The sequence below is a fragment of the Carassius carassius genome, chromosome 28 (assembly GCF_963082965.1).
Source record: "Carassius carassius chromosome 28, fCarCar2.1, whole genome shotgun sequence".
Taxonomy (NCBI): domain Eukaryota; kingdom Metazoa; phylum Chordata; class Actinopteri; order Cypriniformes; family Cyprinidae; genus Carassius; species Carassius carassius.
The window spans coordinates 1,228,358-1,255,072 of record NC_081782.1 but is presented as its reverse complement, the minus strand read 5'-3'; the positions used below and the strand labels follow the sequence as shown (position 1 = coordinate 1,255,072).

General features: G+C 35.3%; 1 protein-coding gene across 1 annotated transcript; it reads right to left on the bottom strand.

Annotated features, from left to right (window-relative positions):
- Window positions 1-782: 782 nt before the first annotated feature.
- Window positions 783-22,673, bottom strand: LOC132107661 (chordin-like). The gene is made up of 21 exons (XM_059513777.1): window positions 22,458-22,673; window positions 20,235-20,338; window positions 19,271-19,397; window positions 18,843-18,974; window positions 17,826-17,928; window positions 17,659-17,746; window positions 16,614-16,755; window positions 16,393-16,527; window positions 16,191-16,273; window positions 15,941-16,088; window positions 12,654-12,760; window positions 12,279-12,573; window positions 8,691-8,932; window positions 8,238-8,351; window positions 4,463-4,660; window positions 4,260-4,353; window positions 3,084-3,140; window positions 2,879-2,982; window positions 2,505-2,762; window positions 1,114-1,207; window positions 783-1,027 (listed from the first exon to the last, which is right to left on the bottom strand). Exons 1-21 carry the CDS (start codon window positions 22,585-22,587, stop codon window positions 963-965), a joined length of 2,820 nt encoding a protein of 939 aa, XP_059369760.1. The 5' UTR covers window positions 22,588-22,673; the 3' UTR covers window positions 783-962.
- Window positions 22,674-26,715: the final 4,042 nt, after the last annotated feature.

The following is a 26,715-nucleotide window of genomic DNA, read 5'->3' as shown; positions in this document are numbered from 1 at the left end:
TAAAAATATTAAGTCAATTTTTAAGTTGTAAAATCATGGAATCATAAACATTAAGAATCAACCAAATATTAACTAAAAAACTAAACAAATTAAGTATATTCAAATAATTTGATTTAATAAAAAAGTAAATCAGTAGCATTAAAAATTTTTTTGATTTCATTCACATGCTGTATATACAAATCAAATGTCCTATTTATTTCTTACATTTTCTGAACTTGGTCCTAAAAAGAGAAAGAATGACAACATGCTTCTTTTATGACAACATAAATTTTAAAACTTTATTGTTTATTCATCATAACTAATAAATATGCAAATACAAACAATATTCATAATATCCATCAAAATACTCAAAGAAAATAGCCATAAAATATTATATATCAGCAAACAGACCAACAACATCAGGTGCAACAAAAATGAGCGGGTTTATGTTAATGAGTGTCTTAAACCCCACCTCCAAAATCAAGCCCCACCTACAGAGCAAATCTCCAATCAGATGCATCACAACAGTCCTGCTGATTGGCTGGGGTTAGAGTGTAAGTATTAAGGATTGTAATGACGGCATGTGCAATTTGTTGTGAAGCATTGTGTGTGTGTTTTTTTTTTTACTGAGATACAAACATATGATTGTAATCGCAGGTGTGATGATGTACGAGTCTTGGATATTTTGCACCAAGTCAGATATGAAAACAAAAATAAAACATACAATCCCATGAGAGAATCAGTCTATGAGAAATTCAAACAATTGCAGCAGGTGAAATTCGTTCTCCTTTTATGCATTCAGACTTGACATATTTCATCTTCAGAGCGTCTTTCTCTCAAACTGTTCTCGATCCCTTTGTGTCCTGGACCCCTCCACTGTTTTATGCATCAATTGTTTTTGCAGTCCAAGGCGTCCCGTTGTGCGTTTGAGACGACCGGATCTCAAAGCAGGAGGATGATGATGAACGTTGAGGAAGAAGGTATTATTGTCTCCAGTTTTTCTTTTTCTCTATCTTTTTTGCCATATCTTCTTTTCCCAATAAGTCCTCTGTAAAACAAATACATAAAGTGTACTGCATAGATTGTGCAGGATTTAGTAAAAAAAACAAAAATGTGTTTAGCACCGGAGCTTACCCATGCATTCAGGACAGCATTTCCTTTCTCTGCGAATGGGGTCACTGCAACTCAACAATGGGCACTGTTTTTTCTGGCACTTTGTGACGCCATGCTATAATGACAAGAGAAAGTTAATAATGCTAATAAATACAGCAGGCAAAATCATTGTATTTCTATGCACTGGTCATAAAGTGCTGTTTCAGACTAGTGGATAGAAAACATTCAAAATACACTTTTAGGTGTTTATTTTTATCAATATATCTTAAAAAAAAAGTATTTTTTTCTCCACTTCAGCAGCACTTACATACACATAAACTTAGAGTTTTATTCCTCTCTATATTCTGAAGGTTTTTACTGAGGGGTTTGTTCATATATCATTCACACTGATTTATACAACATTTTATTTCTAAAAACATGGCGAAAATGCATATTTTTAAAGGAGGTGAGTTTGTTTCTCCACTTCAGCAGCACTTACATAAACCAAAACTTAGAGTTTTATTCCTCTCTATATTCTGAAGGTTTTTACTGAGGGGTTTGTTCATATATCATTCACACAGATTTATACAACATTTTATTTCTAAAAACATGGCGAAAATGCTTATTTTTAAAGCCGGTGAGTTTGTTTCTCTACTTCAGCAGCACTTACATAAACCAAAACTTAGAGTTTTATTCCTCTCTATATTCTGAAGGTTTTTACTGAGGGGTTTGTTCATATATCATTCACACTGATTTATACAACATTTTATTTCTAAAAACATGGCGAAAATGCTTATTTTTAAAGCCGGTAAGTTTGTTTCTCTACTTCAGCAGCACTTACATAAACCAAAACTTAGAGTTTTATTCCTCTCTATATTCTGAAGGTTTTTACTGAGGGGTTTGTTCATATATCATTCACACTGATTTATACAACATTTTATTTCTAAAAACATGGCGAAAATGCTTATTTTTAAAGCCGGTGAGTTTGTTTCTCTACTTCAGCAGCACTTACATAAACCAAAACTTAGAGTTTTATTCCTCTCTATATTCTGAAGGTTTTTACTGAGGGGTTTGTTCATATATCATTCACACTGATTTATACAACATTTTGTTCCTAAAACATGGTGATTATTAGTTTTTTGTCAGTATTTTCTGATTTATGGAGTGATAAAAAGAGAAAAGATATCCAAAATCCCCTCTGTAAAACTTTAACTCTACTGTCAACAAATTCAAACAAGATTTTTAACCTGGCGTTATCCAATGTTCATATTATTACATTAAATAATATTTCATTTGCGTACATTTCTTCATAATGTAATCAATAAACTATGGAAGTATGGTAAAATCTGTTACCCTATTCATCTGTGGCGTCTTGTTTTAAACTCTCAAAATTCTCTTAAAAGAAATTTGAAATAAAGCAAAGAGAAACTCACATCACACCAGCAGGTAATGCACTTCATTTCTCCCACCAGCGGGACACTCGGATGCCAGTGTTCGCTATTCTGGAAGTAGTTTTTGCCAAATTTGCAGTGGCGTGTTCCATCCGCCTGCATCATTTCATCATCCTCCAGAGGGGGCGTGTCTTCAGCAGGACACTCCTTACAGCAGTCTGAAGGCTTGCGTCTGATTGGTCGGCTGCAGGTGAGAGGCGGGCACGTCACTTTCTCGCAGTGCACTTCACCCGTGGAGCCCTGAGAAGGAAAAAACAACATGGTTAACAATGAATATTCATGTCTGTGTACAAATTTGGGTATTTTGTATGGTTAAAATATAACTTTGTTGTGTATTATAATGTTTGTTAAATTACCTTGCAGGTACACACTGCACACTTGATGTAACCGAATGGCGGGACGAATGGATGCCATGTTGTGCCAGGTGCGTGCATTTTCTGATCACCTTCAAAAAAACAGCCTGAAAGAACAAATAAACATCTTAATATACAGCTGCACATTTAAAATAATACTTGTGATGTTAAATTTTATGTAAATTCATGTGATGTAATATAAACTCACCTTCTGGATCTTCCTCAACTTTTTCTACGGCAGTCATCTGTTTGGATTCTTTCTTTTCTTTTGATAGAAATCAAGCACAATGTTAAAATACAAAATATGCATTTTTATATTACTGTATTTAATTATAGTCCAAGATAACAATCTTTACGCTGCAAATCAGATCAAATCCTGATCTTTGTCTTGTTTTCCACTAAAACATCCTCAAACACAAAATAACTTTACTTGAGAAGTGAACTTGCATAATATATTGCAAGAAAATGCACTTTTATATGTATTTCTTACCCCAATATTTTCGCAAATTTTCACAGTATAAAATCTTATTAAATTTAGCTTATTTTAAGGATGCTTACATATACTGGAAAACAATACAAATATGTTCTGATTAAAATATTTACATGTCTAAAACCAAAATATTTCAACACACAAATGTACTACTGTTAACTAAAAGCTGTAGACGTCAAAGTGACCACAAAAAACAAGTCATAAAGGGTCAGTTTTCTGAAACTGAGATTAATACATAATCTAAAAGCTGAATAAATAAGCTTTCCTTTGATGTATGCACACTATTTTACTGCGATAAAACTATTTGAATATCTGGAATCTGAGGGTGCAAAAATTAGCCTTTAAAGTTGTCTAAATTAAGTTTTAGTAATGCATATTACTTTTTCTATATTTACTGTAGAAAATTTACGTATCTTCATGGAACATGATTTTTACTTAAAGGAGCTATGTGGAGGTTTTTGCGAAAATTCACAAAATGTGATGTCATGCGCGTTCTCGTCTACTTGGGCTTACAACCGTACGGCACGCCAGCCATTATATTAAGCAGCGGCAATAGTGTTTTCAAATGGACTCTGCGGATGGAAAGACAATTCAGACACCCACGGACACTCCTCATAAGTAAAAAAAAAAAGAGCGTGCGCACTGAGAACGAGCATGAGACTGGCTTTAGTTCCTCTAACGGCCACTGGTGTCAGTAACGGTTAGAAATTTCAGAACCTACGCAATGCTCCTTTAATATCCTAATGATTTGTGGCATAAAAGAAAAATTTATAATTTTGACCCATACGATGTTATGTTGGCTATTGCTACAAATATACCTGTGCTACTGATGACTGCTTTTGTGCTCCAGGGACACAAACATTAAACAATGATATTATTTGACTCATTACTCACTGTCACAGATAGGACAGCATTGGTCTTCAGGCTGGATGGTGTGAGGACATGATAACACAGGACAGATCACAGGATCACATATCACTGTCTTCTTCTGCAGGGATTCAAACAGATTGTACGCAAAAATTAACCACAGTCACATAAATGATATGTAAATCAAAGCTACACCAGTGTGTGTGTGTGTGTGTGTGTGTGTGTGTTACCTGGCAGATGCAGGTAAAGCAGGTGTTGTACTGCGGTGTCCACTGCGACCCATGTGCATGATGTTCTCCCTCAAAGAAGCACGTTTGTGGGTCTTTCCTCAACTCGGTCGGGTCACGGACAAACACGAGATCATCAAACTCTGCCTCCTCGACCACTTCACTGCGGGAACCCAACTCACAGCTGTTGGGAACCTGAATCTGGAAAACAAAGATATGCATTAAACACAAAGTTTAACATATATTAATATGCATTTAATGTTCCCTTCTAGCATGATTGTGTAATTCTGTGAAAGCATTATAGAATATACAAGTAGACAAAAAATATACAAACAAAACTAAAAGGCTAGTATTAAAATAAGGTGCTAGATAATATATAAAAAATATAAAATGTAAATAAAAAATTATTGTAAAAATGATAAATATTATAGAATTCTAAAATAAAACCTTTCTGTAAATATATAGACAAAAATATACAAATACATTAAAATAAATTGCTAATATAAATAAATATATATATATATATATATATATATATATATATATATATATATATATATATATATATATATATAAAATTAAAAATATAAATAAAAATTGAATTTTTAATATGAAAATTATAAATATCAAAAACATTCTTAAATATATATTTCTATATTTTTAGAATTCTAAAATAGAAGTTTTCTGCAAATATAAAAAGAAGATATTGATTAAACGCAAAGGTTTAAATTACATGACTATTATTTAATTAGAATTTAAAGTACTCTGTTAGTATGATTGTGTTTACACACAATTTTGTGAAAGCCTTGTACAATATACAAGTAGACAAAAAACATACAAATAAAACAAAGACTAGTATTAAAATAAGGTGCTTAATAAAATAATTATAAAAAAAATCAAATATAAAATTAAGATATCGATTAAATACAAAGGTTTAACATAATATTAAATATATTTAAATCAGTTTCAGATTTAAAGTATTATTTTAGCATGATTGTATTTACATGACAATGGCAAAGGGGTTTTTAAACCTCATTGATTCTTTTAATCTTGTGCAATCTGTGTCTGGACCCACACAAGAACATGGACACACACTTGATCTTGTTTTATCATATGGCTTGCCTGTTCTTAATCTAGAGATATGTGACGCAGTGTTTTCTGACCATATGCCTGTATTATTTGAGACTGCTCTTGCCTGTCATACAGTTAAACCTTGCGCTGCTGTAGGCGCTGTCGCATGATTAACCCTTCCACTGCTGTTCAGTTCTCGGTTGCGTTCAAACAGAACGCCATCACTCCCGAGTCTGTATTGCACACAGATGAGCTTTGCTCATGGTTTCACTCCACCTGCCAAACTGTTTTAGACACTGTGGCTCCATTAAAATCCAGGCAGCCTAAAACTAAATCTGAGCCCTGGTTAAACGACATGACTCATGCCGCCAGACGTGAGTGCCGTAGAGCTGAGCGCAAGTGGAAGAAGGACAAATTGCAGGTGTCTCTTCAAATGTTAAGGGATTGCTGGCGTCATTACCAGAAAACTGTGAAAGATGCCAAAAGAAAACATTTCTCAGATATTATTCTGGCAAATTGTCACAAGCCTCGTGTTTTGTTTAACACCATTGACTCACTTTTAAATGCCCCGCAGAATGCTTGTATGGAAGCATCCCCTGTTATGTGTGAAAACTTCCTTTGCTTTTTTATTGATAAGGTCACTTCTATTAGGTCTCAAATTGTCCCTTCAGCTTCAGACCCTTCAATCTCTGTCCCCTGCTCGGCTGTCTTTGATCATTTTGAGCTGGTGACTTTTTCCTCTTTAGAGGAGGTTGTTGGTCATTTGAAGCCCTCAGGTTCTCCATATGATGCTGTCCCCCCTCGACTATTTAAGGAGGTTTTCCCCACTGTAGGATCATCTGTTGTAGCAGTTATAAATAGTAGTCTGACCTCGGGTGTGGTCCCTGAAATTTTAAAACATGCAGTAGTTCAACCTCTGATTAAAAAACCTGCTCTAGATCCGTCAGTTCTTGCTAATTTCAGGCCTATTTCCAAATTGCCTTTCCTTTCAAAAATCTTGGAGAAGATTGTGTACAGTCAACTATTGGCCTTTTTGGAAGAACATAATATACTAGAGGTTTTTCAGTCCGGTTTTAAGACCTTGCACAGCACCGAAACTGCTCTTTTAAGAGTTTTTAATGATATCTTATTAGCTACTGACTCTGGTGACTGTGTTATCATTGTGCTTTTAGATCTAACTGCTGCATTTGACACAGTGGATCATGAAATATTGATTTCACGTTTAAGGCAGTGGGTTGGCATCAGTGGCATAGCACTGGATTGGTTTAGGTCATACTTAGCGGATCAAACTTTTTGTGTTAGCTTAGGTGACTCTGTATCCTCCTCTGCTCCTCTCTTGTGTGGGGTCCCACAGGGCTCAGTGCTCGGCCCTCTACTTTTCTCTCTGTATTTGCTTCCACTTGGTTCCATACTTAGAAAGTAGGGCATTTCATTCCACTGTTATGCAGATGACAGTCAGATTTATGTACCTCTTAAAAAGAAAAATTATAACTCTGTTGGACCACTACTCAATTGTCTCGACGACATAAAGGCCTGGATGGCTCTAAACTTTTTAAATTTTAATGATAAAAAAACAGAAGTGATGGTTTTTGGAGGCACCACTGGGACCCCACCTGTAGATCTGGGCTCCTTAGCACCCTATATTAAACCTACTATCACAAACCTAGGAGTTAAAGTGGACCCTGAGCTTAAATTTGAAAGTCAGATCAAAGCTGTTGTCAAATCAAGCTTCTTTCATTTAAGGCAGCTGGCCAAAATAAAGCCAATTCTGTCAAGACAACATTTTGAAACTGTTATCCACGCCTTTGTAACTACACGGCTGGACTACTGTAATTCACTATATGCGGGGGTTAGTGGGTCCTCCATCACCCGTCTCCAGATGATACAAAATGCAGCAGCACGTCTTTTAACGGGCACACGTAAACATGAGCACATTTCCCCTATTTTAGCTTCATTACACTGGCTGCCTATTCAATTTAGGATCCATTTTAAAATTCTGTTATTTGCTTTTAAATCACTAAATGGTCTTGCTCCGCCATACCTCTCTGAGCTTCTACACTCTTATAAACCCGTCCGCTCTCTCAGATCAGATGATCAGCTGCTCCTGACTGTGCCTAAAACTAAGCGTAAGCTCAGAGGGGACCGTGCCTTTGCTGTGTCTGCCCCTAAACTATGGAATGATCTGCCCTTTGCATGTTAAGCAGGCCTCTTCTTTATCTGTTTTTAAAACCCTTCTTAAAACCCATCTTTTCTCTTTGGCTTTTGACACCTAGTAAGAAGTCGACTTTATTTACTTGATTCAATTTGTTACTTTGAATGCTTTTATTGTGTGGTTATAAATGGTACTTATGTTTATTTTATCTATTTTATTTTTATTTATTTATTTATTTTTTGTACAGCACTTTGGTCAACTTTGGTTTTTGTAAAGTGCTTAACAAATAAAGTTGGTATGGTATGGTATGGTACATAAACATTTTTTAAAGCATTGTACAATATACAAGTAGAACAAAATACAAAAAATAAAACAAAAAAACGAAATTATATATATTTAAAAATGTATGCATTATATATTTTTTTAATTCTAAAATAAAAGTTTTATGCAAATATATAAGATCAGATGGCACAGTCTTAAAGGTTCAGCAGCAAAAAAAGTTTCAAGGTAGATTACTGTGAAAATCTATATAACACTGAACATTTTTGTACTCACCCATCCTCGTATTTCTCCTCTTGGATTCATTTTGGTGCTGACCTGAATATAAGCTGTGCCTTCGTCCAAATGCCTAAATAACCCAACACTAATATCTTTCAGCACACCCTGAGCCTGTAAGAGACACAGAGAGACAGTTTCTGTAAATATGTGCAATTTGGACAAGATGAACTCCTAATGTTTGACCAGAATTAAATGCATCTAACATACAAATACCAAATGCAATACCGGTTTCAGCTCATTTGGGAAAACACCAGATTTGTGTTATAAACAAATCCTTTAAAGTATTTTAATAAATAACAGCAGAATCATATTTGTTCGTTTCTGGCATGATTTCGCCGGAGCAGCCAGAGAAAACACGCTTTTGTTGTGCTGCAATCACGCAGTTTATATTATCGCCGGGTGTAAATGATGCCAAATTATGTTTAACTGGGAGTCTCTTGATTTGTTTACCTGTTGACCGTAGAAACCAGTCAGAAGTCTCTTGTGATTGGTGGACGAGTCGTCCATCTCACCGATCTCGGCCAATCCGTGCAGGTGGGCGTTGACGGAAGTATCTTCGCTCTTGCTGAGGCCATTGACGACGATCTCATAATGCAGATGACACTGTTCGTCCACCGAGACCCAGGCGTGACCCGCCGCAGCCGTACGGACCGGAGGAGACACAAACTGACCCGCCAGAGGAACTGGAAGCTCTGCGGATGAAAAACAGTGGGTTTTAATTAAAAATTACTTTTTACACCAGTAATCTGAATTGGCCATGAAAGATCGATGCATCACTAACAAGAAACGCTGGGCCAAGTGTGTGACAAAGAATTCAGGATCAGGGTCAATTGTTGAAGCTTTTAACCATCAGGGTATTGCCAGATCTTCTATATATTATATATATATTAGGGATGCACCGATATCGATACTGGTATCGGTATCGGGCCCAATACTGAGCTTCTGTACCCGTTAAAGTGCCCTGATACCAAACGCCGATACCACACAGCACTTAATAAGTGCCATATTCAGACAAAGAAACACCGACAACAGAACAACAGACAGTTCCATCCATCCATCCATCTTCTACCGCTTATCCGGGGCCGGGTCGCGGGGGCAGCAGTCTAAGCAGAGAACCCCAGACTTCCCTCTCCCTAGACACTTCCTCCAGCTCTTCTGGGGGGACACCGAGGCGTTCCCAGGCCAGCCGGGAGACATAGTCTCTCCAGCGTGTCCTAGGTCTCCCCCGGGGTCTCCTCCCAGTGGGATGTGCCCGGAACACCTTCCCGGGAAGGCGTCCAGGAGGCATCCGGAACAGATGCCCGAGCCACCTCAGCTGACCCCTCTCGATGTGGAGGAGCAGCGGCTCTACTCTGAGCTCCTCCCGGGTGACTGAGCTTCTCACCCTATCTCTAAGGGATCGCCCAGCCACCCTGCAGAGAAAGCACATTTCGGCCGCCTGTATCCGGGATCTTGTCCTTTCGGTCATGACCCAAAGCTCATGACCATAGGTGAGAGTAGGAACGTAGATTGACCGGTAAATCGAGAGCTTCGCCTTGCGGCTCAGCTCTTTCTTCACCACGACAGACCGGTACATCGACAGCATTACTGCAGAAGTTGCACCGATCCGTCTGTCAATCTCCCGTTCCATCCTTCCCTCACTCGTGAACAAGACCCCAAGATACTTAAACTCCTCCACTTGAGGCAGGAACTCTCCACCAACCTGAAGTGGGCAAGCCACCCTTTTCCGACTGAGGACCATGGCCTCGGATTTGGAGGTGCTGATTCTCATCCCAGCCGCTTCACACTCGGCTGCAAACCGTCCCAGTGCATGCTGAAGGTCCTGGCCTGATGAGGCCAACACGACAACATCATCCGCAAAGAGCAGAGACGAAATCGTGTTGTCACCAAACCTGACCCCCTCCGGCCCCTGGCTGCGCCTAGAAATTCTGTCCATAAAAATCATGAACAGAACCGGCGACAAAGGGCAGCCCTGCCGGAGTCCAAGACGCACCGGGAACAAGTCTGACTTACAGCTGGCAATACGAACCAAGCTCCTGCTCCGTTCGTACAGGGACCGGATAGCCCTTATCAAAGGGCCCCGGACCCCATACTCCCGGAGAACCCTCCACAGGCCGCCGCGAGGGACACAGTCGAATGCCTTCTCCAAATCCACAAAGCACATGTGGACTGGTTGGGCATACTCCCATGAACCCTCCAGCACCCTGTAGAGGGTATAGAGCTGGTCCAGTGTTCCACGGCCTGGACGAAAACCACACTGTTCCTCCTGAATCCGAGGTTCTACTATCGGCCGGATTCTCCTCTCCAGTACCCTGGCATAGACTTTCCCAGGGAGGCTGAGAAGTGTGATCCCCCTGTAGTTGGAACACACCCTCCGGTCCCCCTTCTTAAAAAGAGGGACCACCACCCCGGTCTGCCATCCCAGAGGCACTGTCCCCGACTGCCACGCGATGCTGCAGAGGCGTGTCAGCCAAGACAGCCCCACAACATCCAGAGACTTGAGGTACTCAGGGCGGATCTCATCCACCCCCGGTGCCTTGCCACCGAGGAGTTTCTTGACTACCTCGGTGACTTCAGCTTGGGTTATGGACGAGTCCACATCTGAGCCCTCAGCCTCTGCTTCCTCAATGGAAGACGTGACAGCGGGATTGAGGAGATCCTCGAAGTATTCCTTCCACCGTCCAACGACATCCCCAGTTGAGGTCAACAGCTCCCCACCTCTACTGTAAACAGCGTTGGTAGGGCACTGCTTCCCTCTCCTGAGGCGCCGGACGGTTTGCCAGAATCTCTTCTGACAACAACAACAGACAGTTATTAGAGATTAAGGTTGTCTAATTAGGATATTTATACAATGAATATAATGTTAAACATTCAGTATTAACGCCTGTATAGCTGATGTGCATGAGCTGATAAAACACGGTGAGTGGATTGAGCGCGCAGAGGCGGAGATCTGCGAGCTTGTCGAGTGAATAAACAATTCATCACTGGAAAGTTTGTAGTTCGGTCGGATATGTCAAAAACAAGTAAGTTAAGCAATGCATAAGTTACTTAACGGTAGATTAAGCACGCTCGCGCACTTCTGTTGTGTGATCTTGGATGTTCACTCACTTAGCACACGCATTTGGATTAAAACTAAATCGTAACAAAAACACAATTTATAAGGGCATTCACTATAAACATCATTTATTTTCAACCTTGGGCATACATGTCTTTCTGGCGAAAGTGATTCTAGCAGCCTGTGTGAAATGCGCTAGGCAGCACGTTATACTGTCCCTTTAATTCTGCAACAGTACAGATACACACGTTGCGCATGTTTTGCTTGCTTGAGTGTTTCTGCATTATATGAGTGGCTTTGGAATATAAATCGCAACACGTTTCAGATAACAAAAAACAAAACAAAAAAAACGCCACTTCTATTTGTGAAAAATGTCCCAGGAGATTTATAACTATTGGTTACCTTCATTATTACAGCAAAGCGAGTCAATACAGTACTAAGTCGCTGCAATGGAGCAGCTCTAATGTTATTAAATTACAGATGATGAACCATAGAGCAAAAACTTGTAAAATATATTTTAATGGGCATAATTAAGTGTAAAAAAAATAAGCGAATGATATACAGTTAAACCAGAAATTATTCAGAGACCAGATATTTGAAAGTGTCTGAATAAATTTTGGTTTGACTGTAACTATTTACTAAATTAAGTCAAACAGCTAACATTATACATACTCTTTTGATTTCTGTACCCAAAATTAAAAAAAATTACAAATGCAATAAAAAATATCGGAATCGGTACTTGGTATCGGCAAGTACCAAAAATAAAAGTATCGGTATCAGTACTGGAAAAAGTGGTATCTGTGCATCCCTACTATATATATAAATAAATAAATATATATATATATATATATATATATATATATATATATATATATATATATATATATATATATATATATATATATATATATATATATATATATATATATATAAACTTCTTGATTTCATTTAGTTGTTTTTAGTGTAAACGCTGTCTTTCTCACCGTTTCGGCGTGCATCCATTCCGTTGTACGGCAGCATTCGTATCTGTCCGCGCAGTTCACTCTCCTGCTGCTCGGTTGTGGCAATGTTAATGAAAAGTTCATTCTGCAGCAGCATGTGAATGTGTCTGGCCTCGACGCGTCCACAGCTTCCCAGCGCTCGCCCGCTGCCGCGCTCCTTCTCTGCCGCAGCGAAATCCGCCGTGATGTCGTACAGAATGCTGCGTTTACTGCGCCGCCGCGGCTTCATCTCGATCGTCACACTGACCACCGCACTGCTCAAACCCCCCACCATAACCTGCTCGAGAACATCAGAGCACTCAGTCCACGAACCTGACAAAGCCATCGAGAAATGAGGGAATAGAACGGAGCTGTTACCTTGTAGTCGAGCGAGCCGTTGTGATGGAGAGTGAAGACAGCCGACCCCACTCCGCCGGTTTTCCCGGGAGTCAGAGCAGAACCGCTAGACATCACGCTTTGAAGAGCTGAAAAAAGAATAAATGTTGCATGATTATTTTTCAAACAAGTCAAATTTATCAAATGTAGTTTTTATCAAATAGATTAGACAGCAAAATGTCTTTAATGTACTGTGACAAAAAACTTAGAGAGAGGGTGGAAAACTAAGTTTAGATTATTTTGGTACAAGTAAATACAAGGATATATATATATATTTTTTTTCTTGTATTTACATCTTTCTGAAATGTATTGAAATAAAACCATTTTATGTAAATATAGCAAAGATATAGCACTTAGAAAGACTAGAATAACTAACATTATACATTAACTTAGAAGTATATCTCCCCTGAACCAGTAGCCGCTCGCATCAAATTCAAGGTACTGATGCTTGCCTACAAGACGACCACTGGCACGGCACCAACATACCTAAATTCACTGGTTAAATCTTATGTGCCCTCCAGAGGTTTGTGCTCTGCAAGTGAACGACGCCTTGTGGTACCATCCCAAAGAAGTTCAAAATCACTCTCACGGACCTTTTCCTGGACTGTGCCCAGCTGGTGGAATGACCTCCCAATCTCAATTCATACAGCTGAGTCTTTACTCATTTTCAAGAAACATCTAAAGACTCATCTTTTTCGACAGCACTTAACCAACTAATACTAGCACATTTCCTTTTCTTGTCTTTTCATTTATAAAAAAAAAAAAAAAAAAAACCTGGCTATGTGTTCTATACTAGACTAACTGAGACTTGTCATGGCACTTGTATACTGTTGTTGTTCTCTTGTTGACCTGACTGCTTCTATTGTTCTCATTTGTAAGTCGCTTTGGATAAAAGCGTCTGCTAAATGATTAAATGTAAATGTAAATGTAAGAAAACTACAGATTAACACTTTGAAGAGCTGAAAAAGACATACATTTACATAATTTACATTATCTTTTTTAGATAAAACCAACAATGTAAATATAGTCAAATAGATAAAATACCAAAATGTCATAAAGTTATAGTTACAAAAAAAGTTGTTGAAATATATCTGAAAAAAAAAAAAACCAGTGACTAACATTATGCTTTACCTTAGATGTAAATTTCCCTGGTACATAATTTTCCATAAAACACTTTTGAAATTGCTTGACATAAATGTTCTTTTACTTGTAGTTTTTGTAGTTAGAAATTTGTTTTTTTTTTGTTTTTTAAAAGTTGTATTGTTTTTGTGCATGAAACCTTGATTAACATTTTATTTTAACTTATATAATTTATTTGAAATTACAAAATTCCCAGAATGACTTTTGAAATAAACCAGCTTGTTGTAAATATAATTTTTTGTAGTTAGTTCTACAACTAACTACAAAACACTTTAATTATTTTGTTGCATAAAACTTTGACTAACATTATTAGTTAATTTATATTTAAATTTACATAATTCCCGAGAATGACTTTATTTGAAATAAAACAGTTTGATTTAGCAAAAAATAAATAATTGTAGTTTTTTGTAGTTAACAAAATGGTGCATTATATTTTGTATAAAATTTGTTAACTTAAATGTAAAATTCCTTGATTTTACAGTTTTTGTTTTGAAAATAAAGCTGTTTGATGTAAATGTTTTCATTTTTTGTAGTTATTTGTAGTTTTTGTAGTTAGAAATTTAGTTGAAAAACTATTTTTTATTGTTTTGGCACATAAAACCTTGTTTTGCATTACATTTGAACCTATTTATAAAGTAATAAAATGCTAAGTAATGATAATATATCCTTTCCAAATAACGTTTATTAAGGTATTTGTGACCAAAAACCTCTTTCAATAACATGTATTTGTGCATGTAACAGAAAGGGTGAGAGAACCAGGGAAAACATAACTAAACTAAAAAGGTCCAGAGGGACTCAAATAATCGCTGTCACACCGCAGCCAGAGAAATACAATCAAATCCACATGAACTCATGCGGGGTCAAAGGTCACGGCTGGGGTGACGTCATCCCAGGAGACGAGGGAAGGCAGCCGACGTGCAGGTAAATAGAGAGCCTTTCAATGTAGAAGGAAAGAAAGGACGGCCGAGGAGTAAACAGAGAGCGAGAGTGGCGCAGGATCATTTAGGTTTGAATTGTTCACACATAACGTCAAGCTATTAACGGTGCAGCTGGAATCACACAGCAGAAGCAGCGCCAGCACAGTGTGTGTGTGTGTGTGTGTGTGTGTCGTCATGCTCGACTAACATTCAGAATGACCACGAAACTGATCCTACAGCATTTGACCTGTAACCTCTTGCGGCACCGGTGCACATTCCTGAACTCCTTACGATCGCGATGGCCATTATGAACGGGAAATCTCATTCTGGCACTAAATGTACCTGAGATGATTTATGCATGACACAAAGATGAAATATAACACGACGTAAATCGTAGGTTAAAAACAGCCACAGCAGACAGACGGCTATAGTTACTGATCTAATGTGTTCTGTGAGCTCACTGTACCATAGCGTTATACTAAAAGATGGTCAAACTAGCCTACAGAAGCCTAGCTGTTACAATTACAAATGAAATCTTTAATATTTCCAACAAACTTCCAGCTGAAGTGTTTTTTTTCTTTATTTAATTTTTGTAATATATAAATTAAGGGGATTTATGAATTAATGGGGTGATTTAGTTATAAGTTGTTGATGTTTCCTGTATTTTATTGATTTATTTATGTATCAGTATTTTATCTTATATTTCAAAAGCAAATAAATAAATGTAAATAAATTCTAAAATGAGTATTATTATGTGTGTATACATATATATATATTTAATTGAAGTCAGATACAAATAAAAACAATTAAGTATCTTTTATACAATCTTATAAAAAATATATATACATTTGTCTGCACAGGAAAGAAAAGCATTTCATTGCTCTATAAACTGAATGAACTTTTTACCTGTATTTTTTAAATGACCTGTATTTTTTTTTAAATACATATAGTACTATAACAAATAAATACGTAAATATTCAAACATTTTAATATAACTTTTAATACATTTGTTTTAATTTTTTTTGTAAATTTATATTACCACTGAAAATTATATTTATCTTTATATTAATACAATTTTATTTATTAATAAAATATGAATAATTTTGTCAGCACAGGAAAGAAAACTGTCCAAAGCCTTTCATGTCTCTTCACGCTGCTTTATGTGTTAACGGGTGATTTATGAGGTGATTGTTGACGATTGGCTGCACTTACTGTCACATGATCTCTTGCCAGAAATGTATCCTGAGACCTGACGAGGGTTTTGACCTTCTGTTTCCACCGAGATCTGCAGCTGGCCACGAGACAACCAGAAGAGTTCACGACTGTTCAGATCGGCCAGGACTTCAGCCAAGTCAGAGTCCTACAGACACACATCAGAAAACATGCGTTCCTTACGTTTTTCTGTTTCACGGATGTTCATTTCGATCAGTAAATGCATGTATACATGTGTGCTTTAACTCACGTCTGCAGAAATGTTTGCTTGTATTTCTCTTAGCAGATGCTGTCGGTACAGCAGTTTGACTCGGACCAGCACCTTTGCAGAGACTGAAACAATATATTTTTTTAATGTTTATTAAATTATTATTATTATTTTTTTATAATAAATATATACAATACAAATTTAAATAAAATAATAATAATAATAATAATTTCTTTGCACTCACAGCTCCCATGAGGAACAAGTCCCTGCAGAATCAAGATGAAATGCAGATTGTTTTCCGTGTCACTGAGCGTCAACATGGCGATTCCTCCCATCCCAGAATGCACCTCGTCAGACGTCAGGATCGCACTGAAGGTTTCTGTCGGAAAAACCGAAGGGAAATGAGCCTGAGCATCTAAACACGTCAAGCTATGAAAGGAATGGAATGTTAGGTTCGACACACACCTGCGAACAGCGCTCGGTGTTTGATGACTTTGCCCTGTATCTCCTCCTTCTTGTCGTCAGCGGTTGTCATGGAAACACGCAGATGCTCCGCCTCCAGCTGCCGCAGGTGAGACTTCGGCAGGTTCCTCCAGACTCCACAGATCTAAACATTGGACACATTTGAATATTTTTCCATTTTCAGTTTAATTTAAGTTACTTTTTTTTTTTATTGTTCCTTCATGTTTTTTTTTTTATGAATTATTATTCATGAATGTTTATTTTATTTAATTTTAATTAATTTAATTACTTTTTATTTTTAATCTTAATTAAATGTTTTATTTTATATATATTTAACTTTATATTATATTTATATTAAAAAAAATTGTATTTTATTTTTATTCTTACAAAACTCCACAGATCTAAAAATTAAACACATTTAATATTTTTATTTTTCATTTTAATTTTAGTTTTAAAAAATGTGTTTTTATTTCTTAGTAGTTTTTTTTTACAGATTAATCATTTTAATTAATGTTTTTTATTTTATTTTTATTAACTTTTAGTACTATTTTTATTATTTTATTCTTCCAAATTACACAGATCTAAACATTAAATACTTTATATATATTATTCCATATATTCCATTTTTCTTTTCAACTTAGTTCAAATTTATATTTTGTTGTTTATTAGTATTTTTGTTAATTGTTTTATTTAATTTATATTTAACTTTATATTATATTTATATTAAGTTTCTTTTGTATTTTATTTTATTCTTCCAAACTCCACAGATCTAAACACTAAACACATTTTAATATTTTCCATTATAATTTTTATTTGTTGTGTTTTGTTTTTGTTATTCCTAAGTAGTTTTTATGTTAATCATTTTATTTTATTTTATTTTAATTTTTTTAACTATTTATTTATTTATTTATATATTTAACTTTATATTATATTTATATTAAGGTTTTTTGTATTTAAATAATAAATAAATGTATTTGTTTTCAGTTAACATTTAGTAACAAAATAGCTTTTATTTATTTTTCTATTTTTAATTAACGATAATAATCACCATATCTGTATCCGCTTGCGGGACTCTGAACTCAAACGCTGTGCTTCCATCGGAGTCCAGGAAGGTGATGAGGCTCGGCCGGTTCATCCTAAAAGACAAGCACATGCATAAAGTGAGCGTCAGAGGATTGTGATGGACCTCACATCTGCTTCTGGTGTGAGTGTTACCCCTGGAACGTGATTGAGAAGGTCAGGCTGGTCCGAGTGAGAGTGAATCTGGCCCGAGCGACACCGCTGGAGTCCTTCACACCCGTGAGTACAGCCACAAAATCTGTTCAACAATAAATCAGGTTAATCATACTGACAATGATTTAACCCTCATAACGTTTTCAGAAGAAATGCATAGAAATTTGTAAACAATGCATAGTTTTTAGCAAGCGATTGAAACTTTGCATATACTTTAAGACCCTCAAAATACACATTTACACATAATTTATTTTTTTTTCAGATTTTTTTATAAGAATTTTTAAAGAGATTTAACCATTTAAATAAACATTTCGTGCTCGGGTCATTTTTGACCCGTGTATGTATGAAACACCATTTGGTCTCAAAAATACCTTTGTAAAAAATATCTATCAAGTTATATTAGTGTCTTCATATCTCACACACTTTTGGGACTGAATTTTGTTGATAAACATGAATATATATGTCTATTAACAAACTACTGAAGCATGAAAAATCACTTTTTTTCACCCGAAAGGAAATGTTTATGCAAGTAAAATCGATTAATTTTGTTTGGAAATGATTCAGAGTTATAATTATGTTATTATGTTATAATTATATTATAATTGGGACTGTTTTTGAGCGCTTGTGAGATACAAGTTCAAAGGAATTGAATTAAATTCCATTCATTCCAACTGAACTTACACTGATAATTTTCAGGTTATATGTTTGTCGAAATTTCATATAATGATATATTCATATAAAATTTCTCACCAATATTGACAAATATATATATAAATATATCATCATAGTTTGTTCAGTGTGGTTCATGTGGCATTTCTCAATTTATTATTTAATAAAAAAGATTAAATGCAAAACAAAAAAACCCTCTTTTTCTCTTTCCCTCATTAATGAGAAATTGCTGCTGTATGGTTTCAGTTTGAAAATATGAAGTTTGATTGTTTTCTAAAATAACAATTCTTCAGTGACAGGGATTTTGAATGCATTGTGAGGTAGTCTCACCGGTGGTGCATTCTCGGTTGCTGTTCTCCTCAGAGCTGATGTAGGATCTGTCATTGTAGGACTTGTGCAGGTCGTCATCTTTCTCCTGGAGGAACTCAAACAGAGACTCCGCCTCCTTTCTCCCCGAGTCGCCTGTATCCACGAAAACCAAGATGCATGATGTCAGAAAAGTCATAGAACACACAATAGAGCCAATGTTCTACCCGGACCGGCATCCATAACCATGAGTGCAATTACACAGAAGCAGACCATCTATCCACACTCGCTGCCATTTATCATTCTGCTTCTCTTCGAGAAACAGCGCTGGCCAAAACCTTCCGTCATTTGCTCACACTTTTTCCCGTATAACAGTGTGACGGCATTGCAAAAACGCTGGACTGTGTTTCCATTTGTTCACCATTTGCAGAAACACACTTCATGTGCATTACCTTTTGGGCATGATTTGCAGCAGTGTCCTGGAAGCAGGACGGGATCGTCGCAGGTCGGATCGGGACAGTCCTGTTTCATATTCCTGCAGCTCACCTTCCCAAAGACCTTCCCTCGCCGGCTCCTTTGCTGCTCGGAGAGAGAGAGAAACGTAATAATAAGCAGGAAAATGTTAAATGCAGTGATAATGAAATGAATTTGATTCAGCTTTAAGCAGGTCTACATTCATTATTCAGCTCAGTTTTAATCAATGTGGATTCACTTTAGTTCTACAAGTGGCAGTTTTGCATTGTGTATGTCAAAAATAAAAATAAAATAACATACAAAAATATATTAAAATATTGTTTATATAAAGTATTAAAATCATATTTTATCAAATAAATAATAATATTTAAAAATAATTATTTAAAATAACAACATTTTAATGTTGCATCCCATATGGCACAATTATTTTTTATTCAAAATATACAAAAATATATTAAAATATAAAATTATCAAATTTGTTTCAAATATTTTTTTTAAATATTACAAAAATATACATTTTTAAATAACATACAATTTAAAATGAATGTTGCATCTCATATGAAAAAATTCCTAAATATATAAAATAAAAGTAATATTCTTTTTAAATAATATACATCCCATGTTACAAAAAATAAATTTTTCTAAATATATAAAAGATATATCAAAATATTAAATTGATATAAAATTATAGAAATTCTTTTATTTAAAATGTTTCAAAAAATTTAAAATACCAAAATATATTTTTAATAGATTGTTTAAAAATAATAATAATAATAATGATAAAATATAATATGAATTTTAAAGTATTTAAACATATATTTTGCATTTTTAAATAAAAACAAAATACCTACTATTTTTTGTCTACACAACACATGCAAACATATAACACCACACTCTCAATGTTGAAATGTTATGAAATGCAGAGTGTGTTTGACGTCTTACCGGCTCGCAGTGACACATAACACAATGCATCACACCGAACGGCTCTCCGAGATCTGGATGCCACGTGTCTTCCAGCGAATAAAAGCGGCCACCGAAGGAGCAACCTGATTGAGACAATAAACAAAAGCAGCGTGAGAAGACCTCCAGACATTTACTGAGACCCAAGGATGGGGAATGTGTACAAATCAGCTTCAAACCTTCAAGAACACCAACTAAAACGAGCAGAGAATGTGATTTCCTCCCTCCTAACGAAATCACATTCAGCGCTGGTAACCAAAACATCTCCTCGGCTTTGTTTTGAAGAGAGAATGAGAGATTTGAGTATATTTGTCGTTTATTGCATCTGGAATGAGGTCAGTGATCATCAGTTGCAGTTCACGTCCTCCCTTTATAAAGCGAGACTATTAAACAATTTATTGTTAAGCTAAACACTTTCAAAGACACGCACATAAACTGTCATAAATGGAGGTAAATCATAATAAGTGCCTTCGACTGTGGCTTGTGCCGTTGCATCAAAGTCTCTGTGGTAAGTCACAGTGTTTATCTGGTTCTTTGGAGATTCTTATGTTGTCTAAAACATCTGATGCATTGATGGTTTTCTGAAGAACTAGAGAAGTAAGTTATTTTTTGAGGTTTTTAGCTGCTTCAATTTAAAGCAAAAACAGCCAGACTGTTAGGGAACCAATGCTGAAGAACCAATGATGGGTCATCAAAAACTCAACTAGCCTCCAAAGGACAGTTTAGCAAATCATGAACCCGTTACAGCCAAAAGACTTTCTTGAAAAGAACCTTTACAGCTATATTCTTCTTTGAGGTTCAAAATAAGGTATAGTATTGGTTCTGTCCGAAACATCTCTATTAACAGTTTATTAAAGTTCTTCAGAACTGTTTTGGTGTCTTTAAAACACCAGATGCACTGATGGTTTTCTAAAGAACTGCAACTAATTATGATCAAAATAAGAGTTTTTCTTTCATTTGCACTCATTAGAACAAAAAAATAAATAAAGGTTCTGATTGAAATCCAGTTGGATTTTATTGAATCTAGTGCTTTAAAGAGTTGAAAACCAATAAAGAAACATCAAAAATTGACCATTGCACCTCAATGAAGGTTCTTAATAAAGTACCATTTATAGTATTCTTCTGTTGAATTACTGTGTATTGTTCTTTGAACATTAAAAATGCTGTTGTATTATGTTATGAATTATTAAAGCTCTTCAGATGCGCCAGATGCGTTGATCGTTTTCTACGGAAGTATAGAGAATTCAGTTATTAGTGGAGGTTTTTGGTTCTAAATGCAAAAAAAAACAAAAAACAACAACAACAAAAAAAAAAAACAAAGAAGAGTTTTCCCCTCCATATGTATTCATTAGAACCAAAAATAAAGGTTCTTATTGAATCCAATCGGGTTTTATTGCATCTGGTGCTTTAAGGACTTAATAATGAAACATTAAAGCATGCATTAAAGCATTAAAATAGATGCAATGATGGTTATAGGGAACTAGAAAATGAAGTTATTTGTGGAGGCTTTTGGCTCTAAATGCAACCTTTCTATAAAACCTGCTTATTCTGATCAAAGCGAGTTTTCCATATTTAGAATAAAAAATAAAGGTCATTATTGGAATCAACTCGGGTTTTGTTGCATCTGGTGCTTTAAAGAGCTGAAGAACCAATAATGAATCATTAAAGCATTAAAACAGATGCTTTGATGGTTGTAAAGAACTATGAATTGAAGTTATTTGTGGAGGCTTTTGGTTCTAAATGCAAAAAACCCAGGTTATTCTTATCAAAAGAAGAGTTTCCCTTCCATATGCATTCATTAGAACCAAAAATAAAGGTTCTTATTGAATCTATGCTTTTATTGCATCTAGTGCTTTAAAGAGCTAATAATGAAACATTAAAACATACATTAAAGCATTAAAGCAGATGCTTTGATGGTTGTCTAGAACTAGAAAAGGAAGTCAATTGTGAAGGCTTTTGAACAAAACCTGCTTATTCTGAACAAGAGTTTTCCTTCATATTTAGAAACAAAAATAAAAGTTCTTATTGGAATCCAATCGGGTTTTATGGCATCTGATGCTTTAAAGAGCTGAAGAACCAATAATGAAACATTTCCAAAAAAACATATGCAACTGAAAACTGGTTCTGGATAAGAGCCTGTGTAAGGTTCTTCAGTTGAGTTATTCGCTCTTTGGAGGTTCACATGCTGTCGGATGCATCTCTTACCGGACAAGCCTTTCGATATCATGGGCTCTGTCTCTGGCTGGATGGGTAACGCGGGGGTCTTGAGTCTCGAGCCCAGAGTCGATGCGATGCACGCGCAGAACAGAATCCACAGCACTCGCGCCGCTTCCATCCCTCAGAAACCAAAGAAATAAACGTGTCCTGATCCAACTCTTACACAGAGTCGTGTCGGCGCGGCTCCCGGTTTTATCCGGTGTTTATGAGGAGGGACGGAGGGGGCGGATCCTCACATCCATCAACACTTATGAACGATCTCAGTCACTTCACTCTTTCATTATCAACCGTTTAGCTTTTCTCTCCGTCTTAGTAAAATATAAAAATGGAGTCATAGATATTATGATGAAAATGATAAATATATAGTTGTGGACTAATGCTTTTGTATTTTACCAAGTGTTTATGTTTATTTAATTTAATTTTAGTTGCTTTTCTAACGAAAGTACAATGTTTGCAATACGTTTTATTTTATTACTTTTGCCATTTTTCGCCAAGTTGATATTCACCACAAGCCTGTTTGGAAACAAAATTATTAAAATAAAATAATAAAAAAACGAAAAATAACATTTAATTTGCCTTTTATAACAAGACTACAATGTTTGCAATAGCTTTTTTTGACATTTTGTATTTAAACAGATACTCACCACAAACATTCTGTTGGGAAACAGAATAAAAAAAATAAAAAATAATAATAATTACAAAATACATAATATACATTTATTGTGGAAAAAAAAATTGGATGATTTTATATAATTTTTTTTATTATTATAAAGTTTGTAATTCTCAATTTAGAGGTTAAAGATGGATGCATAAAACAGGCAAACTGATCAAATAAATAAATAAATAAAAAGATTAGAACCAATATTATATTTTGTGACAAATTATATTAATGGAAAATGTAAACTTTTTAGCCTTCATACAGCAATGCAAAAACCACATACTGTTGAACCTAAAGAACAACTGAACACTCTTTGTTTTGAAAAGTGTAGATCGTGTTAATTGTGTTTTTCAGAGACAATTATTCAGCCAGCACTGAGTGCATCTCTTAGCGCTGAGAGCTGGATTGTTGTTGTGTCTCCAGGCCTCTGGTTTGGGCCTCGCTGCTCCATGATTCACATTTTAATGTGCTTCAGCATCCATCAGCCCCCAGCTCAAATCAAAGGCTGAGTGGGGAGTCCTTTATTCCTCAAGACTTCCTACACAAGTAACTCACTGAATGCACCCTGAGAAGACCCAGGGCCTTTCTTTAAGAAGAACAATGAGGAACCAAAAGCAATTATATTTCCCTCACTAAGTCTTCAGAGGAGACAAAAAAAGTTGGAAATAAAGGCTTTAATGGGGACAAACACTAAATTCATTCAAGTTTGCTGGTTTCATCTTTGATGTTTGAAGTTAAAAACAAGCACTTCATCTAACCAAAAGATCTAATAAAATGCATTTATTTGTCAATCGATTTCCTTTCTGTCATTGTTGCTTTATGTGTCTTTTCCTTTTCATTAAAAGGCTAATCTTTCTCGGCAAACATAAATGTTGTTGTTATGTTGCTAAAACAATATTTATTAATGTTCTCGTAACATCCAGTTTTTACAATTTTGAGTTTTTTGGTTATTTGAACATAAAAGAAACATTCAATTTTATGATTTGAATGCCACTTTTAAATGTTCTCTGAACGTTTTGTCGTAAGTAGGAAAATTTGTAAACAAATCCCAGAAATGTTCCATGAAATGTGTAAATAATGTTTTTATTCTAAGAAATTTTTACTAAGGTTCCCAATATAAGTTACGAAAACGTTATTTTTTCAATGTTCTCTCTGAACATACAGTTTTTTTTTAGAATGTTTTGAAAATGTTTGTTTTTGGTTTTTCGAACATTACAGGAATGTTACATTTAATCATTTTGCTAACGTTACATTTGAATGTTCTCTGGTCGTTATAGTAAAATAAATAATAAAAAACAAACCTTAGGCTGAAACGTTTTTAAAACAAAACGTTCCACAAATGATGTTTGTGCTAAGATTTTTAGAACATTATTAAAGACCAAAAAACTTTTTCTGGAAGAATGTTACTCATAACGTTCCTTGTTAGCAGTATGACGTCACTCGGATATACATATTAACACTTACCCTTTAAATGTATACATACAGTCAATAATAATAATAATTAATAAGAATAATCTGTGCTGATTGTTGAAGACCTCCCTCTCTTTATGTGGTTATTGGGTCATTTCCCCTCCGCGGGATTTGAAAGGCTCTAAATGATGGCGAATAGGCTAATGGAATAATAAAATAATAAAGCGGGTCATATATGAGTGACCCGGAAATCTCGCGGTTCCCCGTGGCCTTCCCGCCATGCAGATGTTTAACTCGGCTATTGAGAGTCAGGAGTCACGTGCCGATTTGGGTTGATTTGGGAGGGTCTGAGCCGGTCGGCCATGATGGTAGGACACGCTATCGGTTGCCAGGGGCAACGCCTTCAGAACTTCACAGAGGCGCGACTAAACATTCCAGAGTTCTTTCATTTTTGCGCATTTATTATGTCGGCGGAACAGAGACGGATCTACGAATACGAGAAAGAAATGAAGAAAGTAAAGCAATGCAGAAAGATAAGATAATTTTTATTTTAAATTATTATTGGTTTATTTATTATTGTACTGTTTACTATAATTTATAACTTTTTATAGTTGAATTGTTGTGCATTTATAATATACATTTTATGTAGGTTATATTAAACGATTAAAATTCGTTTTATTCAATAACAACAAAATAATGTTGTTTTATTTAATTTGTATTATTATATTAGAATTTTTTCATTATTATTTTTTATTTATTATAATTTAAAATTATTATAGTTTAGGTTGTATATATTTATATAATGCAGTTTATTTAAGGTATACTAAACGATTTAATTCAATAACAAAAAAAAATAATAATTGTAATTGTATTTTTATTTGTTTATTTTAATATTTATTAGCATTTATAACTAGGCCTACTACATTTTAATTTGGATAATTTATGTATAATGAATGCAATACTGTCGTAATGAAGTTTCTCACGGTCGTGTGTGTGTGTGTGTGTGTGTGTGTGTGTGTGTTATAGTGTCATTATGCTCCGTTAACAGACATGTGAGACAGAACTAAACATCACAATATACACAGTAAATGGTCTGTGTGTGTATTAGCGTTTCCGAGGTGAGTTCACAGATACACACGAGGTGCTCGTGCGCGTGTGTGTGTGTGTGAGGTGTGTTATCTTCATGCTGATGCTGCTTCACACCTGCGCATCCGCCGAGAATGTGAATCGATCATCAATCGATCATGAGCTCTTTGCATTTCATCATGAGGTGATAACAGAAGATATTATGGACGCATTCACGAGGAGAAACCGGCAGGAACCTCGTCTTATAATGAGATGTGTGCGTATTATGATATAAGAGTTTCTGTCTTTTCTTATATTAATTTACCTTGTTTTATTTTAGACATGTTATTTTTGGGATTATAATGCAATCCATCAGTAACATGGTATATTTCAAAGAACTATGATATATATTAAAATGTTTAGTATATTTTTGGCAATGCCTTTTTTGAATATGTACCACGGTATCTATCAAAGTACCATTGCATTTATAAAAAAACAAAAACAATTTTTTGACCACCTTTCAGTAACATAGTATATGAACTAATAATAATGCATTATCATATAAATATGAACTGATCTGCACAATTTCACTGAACAGTGGATAAAGCCATGTTCAAGATTCTTGTTTGATTTTGTTGACATATTAGAGTTAAAGATTTTATAGAAGGAATTTTGGATTTCTTTTTATATCACTCTATAAATCAGGAAATGCTGTCAACACACAGGCGGAAAAATTATTTTAGGAATAAAATGTAAAGAAATAAAAAACAAGACAATGGTTTATTTAAAAAAAAAAAATCTATAAAAGCCTTCTGAATAGAGATAGGAATAAAACAGTTAAAAGTGTATTTGTGATGTTGTTTTCCACTAGTTTGAAACATGTTATGAAAAGCCAAAAAGCTAAATGTCAAAAGTGACCAGTTCCCAGCAGTGTCTTGAATCCACCTGCATACACCGAGTTATCTGTTTACATGAATTCACTATTACTCTGTTCCATTGCTTTACTTGTGTGTATGTTGTCCTTCTGTTCAGCAGAGGCTTTTACAGCACAACATCTGTAAATCTTCTTCTATCTGTCGATGGATGACGGGAGTCGTGGTCCTGATGATGGTA

Excerpts from the sequence above, each read along its gene's own strand:
- LOC132107661 (XM_059513777.1), bottom strand. The coding sequence starts at position 22,587 with ATGGAAGCGGCGCGAGTGCTGTGGATTCTGTTCTGCGCGTGCATCGCA. Across the intron at positions 17,929-18,842 it reads CAACCGAGAATGCACCACCG|ATTTTGTGGCTGTACTCACG; the intron begins GTGAGACTACCT and ends ATTGTTGAACAG. Across the intron at positions 17,747-17,825 it reads TTCTCAATCACGTTCCAGGG|GATGAACCGGCCGAGCCTCA; the intron begins GTAACACTCACA and ends CTTGTCTTTTAG.